Raw genomic sequence first — 13,910 nt, 5'->3', positions numbered from 1 at the left:
TTTGTAGACATCAAAAAATTTTGAGTTAACATTTTTTTTTTTTTTTAAGTAATGTGGGATACAACATTTTTGTTCAGAAAAAACTTGAAAATTTAATTCAATGTTCTTAGTAAATTTTTGTTAATGAAAATTAAAAAAAAAGTTGATTCAAATCTGCAGTAATTTTTTATGAACTTAGAATTAGCAAAATTTTGTCAAAATCATGAATGAAAATCAGTTAAATATGCATAAAAAAATTTTCTTTTTATTTCTAAAACTTGAATATTGGATACAAGATTTTTCATAAGTCGTCAACTTTTAACAAAAATATCTATATTGCAAAGTCAAATTACATTTTTTTTTTTTTTTTGAAATTCAATTTAAAATTAAAAATTTGCAAACTATCTTGTAGTTAAATATTTATAAAATATTCAATCTTTATAGCTAAGAATTGAAAATGTAACAAGGTTAACCATAAGTATTCTATACTGTAACCAAAAAATGTCAATATATTTATATAAACAGTTTTTTTTCTATAGACATTTGAAGTTTAAATTTGGATAAAAAATTAAACAAAGAATATTAATCTTAGTTGTTTTATTATAATTTTAACATATTATTCAATAGTGCTTAAAAATTTCAAAATGTACCATTACATTTTTTTACACACAATTACATTGTAAAATGCAAAATGTTTGGAAAAAGTAATTCAACCTACTGACCTATTGCAGTGGTTACTAGTGTAGTAGTGTTGTACTACTGCCTATTAGTAAATAAAATTGTTTTAATCACAATACTATCATACAATACTTAGTGATATTATAAACAGTCAATGGTTAACAAACACTAGCCTCCTAAAACCTTCCTTCCTGGATTACGCCTCTGTAAGTGTTTATATAATACTCCTCACTTCACAGGCCGATGGTAACAATTTATTGTAGGTATCTAATAATACACTCATACATTTATACGTTTTGTGTCTGACGTTGGGTCGTGGTGGCTTTTCGTATTATATTTTCATAATCTATACATTATTATTATTTATATTACTATTAATATTGGAAAAACGAGTTCTATCTGCAATTTTCCAACAATTATGTTAAAACTCATAAAAGTAAAATATTATGACGGCTAGAATGCTAGATAGGTACACATTCGAACCTATCATTATAATATAATAATATTATGAAGGTCCTGTTCGGACCATAACTCATTTGATAGACAGTGTCCGACGCACTAATGGCCAGTTATATCGATTTTAATAATAATTTAAGGGTGACCTAGTTTGGCGCAGTCATACGCTCAACTGCGGTAACGCTCCGAGTGTACATATTGGCCGGCGTTGCTAACTCCCGGATGGGTGACCACCCGGGTTTTTAGCAACAAATCCTTGCTACACACACATTACGTGTTTCAAACCCACCGTTTCCCCCGGAGCTCCTACGTCCTACAAGGCTACAAACAGCTAATAGCCATAGTTACCGGGCTAATTATCAATAAAAAAAAATTAATAATAATTCATGATTCTTTTTGCCTAAGTGCAATTCTGTAATACCGTGAACTAATATGACTATAGTCTATAATTCATATCTAAGAAATTTCATAGTTCTGGCGGTAATATGTACACTAATGTAGTAATGTGAATGTCTAATACCATAGAACATACCGCTAATACCGCGGTGGCGGCAGTGTAGTATCACGATATCACAATATTTCCGATATAAATGATAATAAATATTATGATTCTTTTTAGCAGCTGATAGACGACGGCGGTGACCCAATCGTCCAATCGTCGTACTAAATTATATCAGACGATGACAAGCAAAAAATATTTACTGCGTCATTTCATCTTTCGTAAACCACAAACTGTGCATGCGCGATAGTGAGGCCTCATTTTACTTTCATCTCTTTTCACTGTACAACGATCGACCATTGACGCTAGTGCAGGCAATAATGATAATGATAAATGATAATAACAATACTGTAACAGAACGCGCCATAATACCAAATCGACTGTTATAGTGTTGTGTTTACTTCATTCGTCGCGTCTCTCTCGAGTGTTGCTCAATAGCGAGTCCCATTTTTTGTTTAATTTTTTCCTTGCGCCTTTCAACTTTTGTGAGCTCGCACTAGTTGCGTACGCTTTTGAGTTATGGAAGTCGATAAATTACCAGCATCGGAAGATATGGAATCCAACGAAGACATTCGTTTTATTTTCGGCCTACTGGACAATATAAATAAGCTCATTGATGTGAAATTACCGTCTGGTACATATAATATTATTATTATTATTATTATTATTATTATTATTATTATTACTATGATTATTATTATTATTATTATTATTATTATTATTATTATGTCTATACTTGGTAGTTAAGTACATGAGGTAAAGTCTTTGAGCGATGCCGACATTAATCTAACCCCCTTTTATTGCCGTTGACCATCTCTGTTTTAACATGAATGCACGCATGATCAGTAGGTACGAAAACCAACAAACTGTTTTTGAAATGAATTCCGTTCGCATTATATCCATCGATAACACATTATTAATCTCATTATTCCGGCTGTCATATAGTATGCGGTCTACCGGTGAATTTACGAGTATAGTATGCGGTCTACCGGCGATTTACGAGTATTGTATGCGGTCTACCTAGTCTTCACTACTAATTATTGAATAAAAATCTTTTGCCAACATATTGGGTGTATAAAATATAATATGGTGTCGCGCAATAAATGACATACTGAGCTATTGAGCCAATACTTTTACAAAATATTGAAGTATTGTTATCTGTGTATAATGTAATTAAGATAAAGTATATCTAAAAGATAGAAAAAGATTAAAGTGTATCTATTAAAAATAAAACCGGTAAAAACCGCAGGTAGACCGCATCCTACAGTGGCTGGTAGAACGCATTTGCCGGTAGACCGCATACTATATGACAGCCATTATTCCTTAGAGTCAATTTCAGAAATAGAATCAACTGCCATCAGCCCATAAATTATCCATTCCTTTTGGACTTAGATTACATATTAAATAATATATGTTAACAATAGTTAATAAAATATGTACTGGTATTTTTTCTAGCAGTAAAGTAGGTACCTATATCATTTTTTAGCTCTGTGCATAAATATAATATATGTAACATGACAATCGCTTAATCTTAAGGAGTTGTTAACTAGCTTTGTCACTTATAATCATACACACTGAACATTATTAATCTAGTATGAGAATGTATGCTAATAAACGCACTGCAGAGCTAGAGCTCGGTGCCTAACAATAATTGTTTAAAAAATATTTATTAAGTTAGCAACTGATACACATCTATCAGTAATAATGTCATTTATTTTTTAAGTATATTATTTTAAACACAATGTGGAAAGTTCAGTGTCTTTACACTATTACTTTCCTCTTGTACTTATAATTTTGTACTTTAATAAAATGTACAAGACATTGTAATAAATAGAAAATTTAACATGAAATATAAAAAAGGCATTTATAGAGGACAAAGGTTCAATTTCATTCTAATAAGATACATTTAGTCTATATACCTAAAGATTTTATTTCTATTGCTTTTAAACAAAAAACAATAACATTGTTTTTAAACCTTAACTATAATTATCATATTATTGGGTATATTTTAATTATGAAATATTCTGATTCCAAAATTTGATTTTGAAATGATACTTATCTATGATAATGTATATAAACAGGGGCGGCTCTAGCTTTTTAAGCGCCCAGCGCAAGTATTATTTCGGCGCCTTTCACACTCTTTTTAAACATATCAACAGGCCATCACCCGCGCGGCCTTATGATTTAGGTACCCCTGTGCTTCTGCACTCATTGACCGTATCTAAAGCTGTCTCTGGAAGTAAAGGTCATACAAAATAATTAAATGAGGATTTATAATCTGTTTAAACTTGAATCACATTTTTTGCTCTATACAAATATGATTTACATTATTTATCAATTTATGATTATTAATTGATTAATAAGGTCTACACACTATCATTACATTTTAAACTGGTACTGTAACCCATGACCTAATCTGTGTTCATACTAGCTCTAGTATTGTGTGATTATATAGTTTATGGTATCAAAGTTTCAGTCATTGTAGGTAATATTAAAAAATATAATACTAATTATTAATTATAAATAAAAAGTACCTAATACCTAGTATATAATATTATTACACATCAAAATATTTAAGAATAATTGATACATATATATATATTTCAATTTCATATGTGTTGTGTGTATATTATTATAAACATACTATACTTTATTATAAACAAATGTATTTAGTTGAGAATCATAAAATTAAGACAATGGATCTGTTTTATGATAAACGACAACTGACAATATATTAATGTATATAATTCATTAGCACACATGCAGTTAGCTATTCAAGTATCAAGACTAGCCCATTGTAAACATTCATGAAGTTAATTACGCAGCTTTATTTTATTTTGTATATTATGTGTATTATTAAAATAATGCTTATTTATCATAAACACAAAATGCATAATACAGGGTGTCCCGTGAGGATATACCCATTAGCTGTAGAGGGGGACTTGCCATCCAAGTAAAAGCCAGTATTTTGAAGCTTTGAACGCTGGAGTGTAATATAAAAAATATTCAACTATCTATCAAAAAGTTAAAACTTGAAAATTTAACTCAAGGTTCCCCATTAGTTTATATACCAGCAGTTGGAAAATATCGAGGAAAATATAAAAAATACATGGGAACATTTTTTTTTTATAACCATTTAAAATTCAAATTTTAACAACATTTATTTAATTGAAAATTCACAAATTCTTTAGTTGTTAAAAATTTATAAAACGTTTAATTTTTATAGTCAAGGATTGAAAATTTAAAACAATGATCTACATAAATAGTTAATTGTGCTACAAAAAAAAAATCTAAAGATTATATGCACAAAGTTTTTATCATAGCTATTTAAAGTTCAAATTTGGATGAAATTAAATTATATTAAATAACCAAGAATAACAATTTTAGTTATATTGTTGTTATTTAATGAATTATTCGTTAGTACTTAAAATTTCTAGAGTATACTTTATATTCTAATTTTAATGTCGTTTATGACTTTTATTATTACTTTATAATAAATTGTATACAGGGTGATTTTTTTATCGAAAAACACTCATTATTTAAAAAAGTATTAACTTTTTTCAAAATATTTTTTTACATAGTTTCAATAGAATGACATCCACTTACTCGCTTTTTTTAAATTGAATTGATAATTAAAGAAAAATAAATATAGCTATACTTGTGCTATGAGAAACAATACATACATCTTATGCTTCTAAACAACTGCGCTCCTTTGTTTCAATACAAAATCTCCCCACCAATAAGCAGTGGTAATCATAAATTAAAATGCTTCAATAAGAACTGATGTCTGATCTAGAATGTTTTGTAGTGAGAATGCATTAGCATTATATTAAACAAGTTTTTGTATGCCATAGTTTAGATTATACCCTGGAACATTGTACTCTTAGAAAATTCTTTAAAAATTAAATATGATATTTTGTAATTTCATAAAAAAAGAAATAGTATGTGCTTGCATAATACCTATGTAGCATTCAATATTTATTAATATGCTACCTATTGTTGTTTTTTTTCAGGTATACTTGACTACCTTAATATATCAGAAATTCAAATTCTAATTGATGATATTATAACATCAACAAATTATAAATTCTCAGAACATGGACAAAGACTAATACATTTTATTTTATACTTAAACACCGAGATGGTAAATTGTAGTTGGGTTAAAGAAAATGCATCGCTAAACCTCAAACAATATGTACATGGCAATACCCTCTCAAATAATCTATACTATAAACTTGTGAAAATCTTGAATTTAAAACCATTTATATCCGAAATTATAATGTATACTCCTTACAGTTTTTGCAGTGATTTAATTGATATTTATTTAAATAAAATAAAAGCTATGGATGGACTTTCACAGTTAGTTGATACAGAAAATCTAGTTATTTCTTTGATGAAATCTGTTAAACGTGGACCTATAAGATCTAATTCAGAAAGTTCTGTAGTCAGCCACTTCAATCAAGCCATGCAAGTATTTGGCAAAGATTATTTACCACATGATATAAGGAGGCTTGATTTTGAAGATGAACAAAAAGAAATAACAAGATATAATGGATTTCGGGTGAAAAGCATATTTAACATCTTTATAGAGATGATTAAATATAGAAGTGCTCCTGATACCTACAATCTGCATCCATTGTATACATTAAAATCATTACGTTCACCTATTCCATCAACAGATACTGGAAATATTTTGTTTAAAAAATGTTTTGATGTAATTATGTACAAGTGTATGGATATGTGCAATTTTAGCATTGATACTTGGATTGCTTGGTATGAAGTAGAAGTTGTTGAAGAAGATACAAATCTACAAGCAGCTGTTGGACATCTTTGTTTTGAATTATGTAGTTTAATAGATGATGGAACTATAAGTGAATCCTTATTAAAGGACTTCAGGCCAATTCTTCGCAATATAGCCATAGAAAAGATTGATTTTAGTAATATTGATATCACTGACATTGATGCAATGGCTAAACGTGTTGAAGGTTCTTCCAAATTTCATCTCAACGCTTGGGTAAAAAAAATGATTGAAAACCCAGACGTTTTTGTTCATAACCGTGCTATTCAAGTAATTGGCAACTACATAGACTGTGTTGATTACAACTGCTTCAAAGCCATCATTGATGTTAGTATGGCTTATCATAAGAATGGAGGTGTGATTTCTGAAGCTGTAGGAAATGTAATATTTAAAGGACTCAAACACTTGGATTTAGAAGATACATTGTGTATTCTAAGTCATGTTATGATCCACTATGCCGATTGTACATTTTATATATCAAATGATTTTGATGAGCTATTACTTTATGTTGTACGCAATGAGTTTGATGAGAATATTGATTCACAAGTAAGTCCTTCAAAATAATTGAAAAACAAAGTATAAATATTTTTCTTTAATATATTAAATCCCAATTTCTTTTTTCAATCATTTTATAAAATGTTACTATTTACAGGAATTACTGTCCACATTGGTTTGGCTTATTATACAACAACCAAGGAAAATGTTGAATTTATTAATATCTCAATATGTCACCGGTATTTGTGGATTACCAGTCAAAGGAATTGAATTTAAGAGATCATGTTGCCACGATGGGTTGATTAGTATTCATGCACACATGGATCCTTCTTACATTTACCAAGAATACATGAACTGGTTGTCTCCTGATTTAAATTTATCAAGAGACCAAAAGCATAACCTTCGCCAATGGGTATGTCTATTTAATTTTATGTAGCTAAAATATACTCTATACAGGATAAGAGTGAGACAGTCACTCAGCTGACCAAAACTAATTGTTATGATGCATCGTCACCCATTTAGAGGATGTCAATACAATATTTGTTTCTCTTTCTCAGACCCAAGCACATCATAGATAAAATGCTTTTACCCAAAATTAATCTTTATGATTTTTGAGTAACTTTCCTATATTATCACTTATTACAAATTTATAGAGTATAATATTTTTAAGAGTATGACACATCGGTTTTATATTTTATTATTATTTGACTGTATTTGACTTTCAAAATAAAATTAAAAAAATTTTAAATTTTTATGTTGTATAGATTGTTTTGAGACAACATTTAAATAAATTTATATGTCATTCCCTTAAAAGTATTGTTCTTTATTGGTTTGTAATGGGTGATACTTCTAAAATTATTTAAAAGCTAAAAAAACAATTATTGTTGATGCATTATGTTTATGTTGAATGTGGGCCAGAGAGTCCTTTTAACACATCCGACTTCAAAGGGTAATTGTTAGTCAATACAGTTGATTAATGAATAACTGTTGCCTAGGTATTAAAGGTTTACAGGCATTTTACAGAACAGTTCACTCTTATCCTAAATAGAGCATACCACATAATATATTTAAAAGTAAAATAATACCTAATATATTTAAGTTGTAATTATTGTTCTAACAGGTTCTAGGAATTTCCAAACATCTACATGTAATGAAACCACAATTATTTCTTGCAAATGTTATATTACCGCTTCTGAACCCTTCACCAAATTATGATCATATGTTGTATTTGGTTACTTTAACTAAAGTATGCATACTTTCTTTGTAGTAAAAAATTAATTATTTTAAACATATCATTTTTGTAGATGGTCCTGAATGAATGTCATATAATGACACTTCCCTACATGGAAATCTGGGATAGACTACTTATTCAATTGGCTAAAATACTGGATGATGCACGTTGGGCCATTACTAATTTTACAATTGAAAGAGTCCAAATATGTGAAAATGTGATTGTTACTATACAGCCTCTTTTGCAATATGCTTCGTATATAGATGATGATTGTATGTATGAATATTATTATATGTAATGTTATCTTCAAGATGTTAATTTAAAAATTCAATAATCCACATTTTTTGTATAATATAAATTTTTAAATGTTTCATAGTTAAGGCAGAATTATTGGAAAATATCAAACAAGAATTATCAAGCTTACATTTAATGACTCGTTCTTATTTCTTATCTTTGTGGACAACCGAATATATTACAATAGATGGAATGGATGAACATTTGATCATGACCATTCAATCACAGAATCATATTTCATTTTCTAATCTGAATAGATCATCATCTCAAAGAGCTCAAGAAGAATTTATTTTTGGCCTTGCAACAGTAATTTTTTTGTTTAACAATTTGCTATATTAGCTGTTGGGCTTAAAATAATTATTAAATATAATAACTAAATTAAAAACAATCAATCAAAGCTAAATTTGATTTGTACCTAAATAATATTTAAATTATATGGATAGTTTTTCTTCCTCATAAATAGTGGACAAGATTTTACATCTTTTCTTGAGACCATGAAGTATAGTTTAAGCAAAATTTCTCACTATTTCATTTAACAAAAAATACCTATAAAGATTTTATTTTGTATAAAAATTCATATTTAAACATTAGAAAATATTTTAAATACAATGACATGCTTTAAAAATGTTTCTACTATTTGAACTAAAAACTAAAATGACACTAAAAAAAATATAAAATAAACGAAACGGATATATTAATGTTTTAAATTTTAATACACCACTTGTATAAGATTAATATTAGTGCATCTATTTATTCTGTAGAAAATTGTTTCCATTTTTTAAATTTGGAATGAAATGAGTTTATTCAATTAGCTCTTTTGATTTGTAACAGTTTTTTTACACATTTAATTTATTAAAAAATTTTTTTTAGTTATTATTCTTGTATTCCTAAAGTTATGCTTAAATTTTAACACTAAAATCATAATATAGAATAAGTGTTAAAGAATATTAAAAGAATATTTCACAATTTATACATAAAAATCCGTTCTCACTGATGAGTTTTATTTTATTTTATTTTATTTTCATGGTTACTAATTAGTAATCTCATACTTATGTATTTAAAATAAGATAAATATTTTTAGTTTTTTCAATAGCCATTTAATGTAACTTTATTAATATATAGAAGTTCAAGACTTTCTATAATCACTAGGGCTATGATTTATATGCATTGGTATGTTTCTTTTACTAAGTCTAACTTTGTAGATATGTTACTGATTTCTATATATTGCTGAACCTTTTGATTAAATAAAAAATTTAGAAGATGGAGAATTAACCATTATTTCATTATATTTCAGCATATTTTAACAACAACTAAAGTGCTTATTTTATTTTGTGTATAAATTCTATCACTAACTAATCGCATTTTTAAAACTTATTTTTTATTTTGTACGATATGTATACAATAATATGTTTTTAAAAACGAAAGTAAAAATGTTTAAATATGATGTATTTTTTTTTAAACAATTAAAAATAGCCAATTTGTAAATCTGGTTATACAAAATTTTGATTGGAATCTCATTATTTTTCTCAAATAAATTTTATTTAATTTTAAAAAACATTTTAAATTCAAAAAGTATAAATATTTTTAAAAAATATCACTTTTTAATCTATTAATTACTTCAAAAAAACGTTAATTTAAAAAATCATAAAAAACAAACCACTTGACTTAGTAAAATATTGATTAAAACAAAAGTTTATTTAATACATCCTTCCAGTTACACCCAAATATTACATATTAAATTAATTATGTGTATTTATGTTATTATAGTTTATGCCAAAGTTCACATTGCATGAAATGGAAAGTTTCATAGCAAATTACTTAAGTTCGGCAAAACCTCCAAACATTCTTGATGCATCATTTTTCTTATTGGAATGTGTGGTGAACTCTGTCATGAGAATTGTGGTGTACTTGAAAACTGCTATGCGAGTTGATCCTTCCGAAAACCGAGGTGCATGGGCCTATTTAGAACATATTCTGTCCAACTTTCTAGAAGCTGTAAATGTAAGCATTGTTTGTTTATTTAATGTCTATATAACATCTATAAACTTTTTTATGCACCTTTACTCTTATTAAACAAGTTTGGAAAGTTTACCCTGGGAACGTGCTAATTTTCCGGTTAGGTTATGCTTTAGGAAGACGTCACACTCGCATGTGTTGTCTCCGTCTTACATTAGTACAGTACTACATACCAAATTTTTGTTCACTAGTTTCAATAGTGTGCTGTTAGTTTTGATAATAGAGTGGATTGTATACTTTACATATTCATAGCTCATTTAAAAATTAAAATATCTTAAAAAAACCAATAAGATAAGAAGATAACACAGATAATACCTAATACCTAGAAGTTTGATAATGGGTCAATTCACTCTATATCAAAACCAACAGCACACTATTGAAACTAGTGAACTAAAATTTGTTTTGTAGTACGTGTGTAAGACGAAGACAACACACGCGGATGCTATGTCCTCTTAATTTTTATGCACATCACTCAATTTACTGTGAGACTAATTTACAATTATATATTAGTATAATGTGATACATTTGTTTAATATTTATATTGTTCTTATTAAACTAACTAATATTTTATCTTTAGAACTCAAAAATGTCTTGTATTTTTGGAGATGATATTGATGTGACTTTGGCAATAAACTGTATTACTAAAGTTGTAAGGGCAACAAAACAACTAGATGATGTTCGTCAATTGCCTTTTTTGATTATTATACGTCGTTTGGTTGATTTAATCGTTCAACGGATGGATAGTTCAGAAATTTCAAAAATGACATCCCTGATAACTTCTATAAAATCTCCAAGTTCTAAAAGAACATTGCGAAATTCTATGCAACGTTTGATGAATAATCTTGTCCTCAAAAACTATGAAGGTGTAAGCCGAGGCAAGTAAACAATGGTTTTTTTTTTTTTTTTTTGTGCTCTTTTAAATACAAACATATATCATGAATGTAAGAGTAAAACATGTTTTGGTATTTTTATGTTAAATTTTATTATTTAATTATTATTATATACATTTATTGTTTCACAAGTTTATAGTTATTATTATTATTATTTTGAATTAATAATTTGTTTTCCTAATTAGATCTCATTGATAAAATAACTAATAAGAGTTGACAATGAGTGATGTTATGTTTATAATATAATAACAATAATTAATGAAAGGTTGCAACAATAAAATAAATTAGATCTTAAGCTGATTTTATTTGAATAATGAAACCATAAAATATTTGTGTATGGTATACTTAGCTAAATACATAATTATATTAAAGTAACCATTCCATTAAATATTTAAGATATTATTATTTTAATTTTTTTATCTTTATATTATAATACATTTTTTTTTTTTAAATAAATACAATATACTGAATAGCATAATAATTATTATAATTTAATGTATTTTGACTGATTGTTGTCATCTATACTATTACTTTTTTGATATTATAAGTTTGTCATTACTTCTACATTTTTATATATTATTGAATTAATCTACATTTATTTTGTTGTGTTTTAAATTGCTTGTTTTAAGTTCCCAACTTATTATCAACAATTTAAATATTGTGTACTTTAAATAACTTTCTGAACTATATGAACATAACAGGATAGAAACTGTACATTTATAAGTTGGCATTGTTGTATTGCTTGTATTATGATTACAGTTGATAAACTAATATAACTATATTATAAAATTATAAAGATAGCTTGATTCTCACGGGCATCTCTCCAAATTGTCCATTGTTAATGTAAATTATCAATATTGATTATTATCCTTAAGTTTTGTTTTGTAACTTTAATAATTGTTGTATTATGTGTTGCTGATTGGTTATAGTAGCCATAATATATTATAAAATTAACTAAGCATAATTTATTTTTTGTTGTCCTAGTATATTCATTAACATTTTCTTTCATTATTATTTTTATTGAACATCTCAAGTTTATAATAATTTTTTCAATGTACTTTCACTTATAAAATATAATGGACAATATTCTTTATTTGCACCAAAACATGTCCACTGAGAAAAAAAAATCAACTTTCAACTTGTCATACTGCATTATTGTATCATAATTTTAAATGTGTAAACCAATTGTATGAGATATTAATTTTCAATTTTAAATATTATATAACTGTTCTGTATTGCTTATAAGTTATAACTGTTATAAAAACACATCATTTGACAAATAGATTATAATTTTACATAAACAATATGAATTTGTGTGCTATTCATTAAGAATTTTCATCATAATTTTATATTCAATTATTTTGTGTTCATCGAGTAAAAATAGAATTATAGTTAAACATGTACTCATCTACAATCTAATTTTGTTTTGCATTTATTTACAACAAAAGAGTTTTCATTTGAACATTTTGAACAATAATCACTATAAAAAAATAACATATTATTTATAATTACATTTTCTTTTTAAAAAATGTCATGAATGATAAACATTTTTCTGTTTGTATAAACTCATACATTTGTTACATGTGTTTCCGTCTTACAATTTACAAGTTTGTATCATAGCAAATTTTATGCTCGGCATATTACGTTTAGCTCCGTTAATTTAAAAATTAGAGATAATTGTCCTCTTACAAATTTTAAAGGTAGGATTATTATTTATTTACTTTAATTACATTTTAATTTTTAAGCGAGTTATTTTAAGTTTATTAATAGACGTACAAACTACAAACAATTTAAAATTTTGGAATACTCTTAACTCGGTTCAAAATTAAATTATAGTTAATAGCTGATGAGGTTGTCTAAACAATAATATTTTGTTTAAATTATTTAAAAGGTCAATTTAATATAATTTTAAAACTAACAGAGCTAAACGTGATCTGTTGAGCGTAGAATTTGCTATATTAGCTAGTATATTACAAAATTTTCTTTTTGAATCAAAGATTTGAAAATTTAATTTAAGATTTCTTATATGTTTGTATACCTTTAACAAAAAAAAAAAAAAAATGTCCTACGGAAAGTTAAATATTTTAATAACAATTAATAATAAGTAATAATAATCTATAATAAACCGTCTCCGCTCAGAATCGTTTTTTGGAAACAATGCTATAATATTTATTTATCAAATTTAATTCCATCCATAACAGTAACCCACTTGTCCACTTGTAACCTACTGTACAGTAGAGCGATATCCACTTTCCCGGTTTTTTGTGATTTAAATTTAAATTGCTAATGCTATTTAAATGTTATAACATACAAAACAACAAATACATAGAGGGTAATTCTTTTATCAAACAACACTCATTATTTAAAAAAGTATTGACTTAGACAAGCGGAGTAGTGGACAAACATTTTGCGGGGTAATCCCGTACCCAGTCCACTCTGCCAATCTAAACTTTAAATACTTATAACTCATAAACTATTCGTCCTAAATTCGATTTTTATGAATCAAAATACTTAGAAAAATATTCTGGTTTGGAACATGAAATTAAAACTCTATGTTGTCATTCAAAATAGTAG

At 26.7% G+C, this 13,910-nt stretch overlaps 1 protein-coding gene across 1 annotated transcript; it reads left to right on the top strand.

Moving 5' to 3' along the window:
- Positions 1-1,817: 1,817 nt before the first annotated feature.
- Positions 1,818-12,300, top strand: LOC107168704 (uncharacterized). The gene is made up of 8 exons (XM_089216044.1): positions 1,818-2,246; positions 5,626-6,956; positions 7,063-7,317; positions 8,026-8,151; positions 8,210-8,408; positions 8,513-8,736; positions 10,198-10,431; positions 11,024-12,300. The coding sequence occupies exons 1-8, from the start codon at positions 2,132-2,134 to the stop codon at positions 11,327-11,329; spliced, it is 2,790 nt and encodes a 929-aa protein (XP_089072170.1). The 5' UTR covers positions 1,818-2,131; the 3' UTR covers positions 11,330-12,300.
- The last annotated feature ends 1,610 nt before the right edge of the window (positions 12,301-13,910 follow it).

The sequence above is a fragment of the Diuraphis noxia genome, unplaced genomic scaffold, assembly GCF_037042655.1.
Source record: "Diuraphis noxia isolate RWA-SAM2 unplaced genomic scaffold, SU_Dnox_SAM2 contig0001, whole genome shotgun sequence".
Taxonomy (NCBI): domain Eukaryota; kingdom Metazoa; phylum Arthropoda; class Insecta; order Hemiptera; family Aphididae; genus Diuraphis; species Diuraphis noxia.
The sequence above is the reverse complement of the archived record's forward strand: the minus strand, read 5'-3'. Positions and strand labels throughout refer to the sequence as shown.

What these genes read in the sequence shown, in the direction of transcription:
- LOC107168704 (XM_089216044.1), top strand. Translation starts at nt 2,132, where the DNA reads ATGGAAGTCGATAAATTACCAGCATCGGAAGATATGGAATCCAACGAA. An exon ending in ATGAGAATATTGATTCACAA is followed by an intron (nt 6,957 to 7,062) that starts GTAAGTCCTTCA and finishes TACTATTTACAG; the next exon opens with GAATTACTGTCCACATTGGT. An exon ending in TTCGTATATAGATGATGATT is followed by an intron (nt 8,409 to 8,512) that starts GTATGTATGAAT and finishes AATGTTTCATAG; the next exon opens with TTAAGGCAGAATTATTGGAA.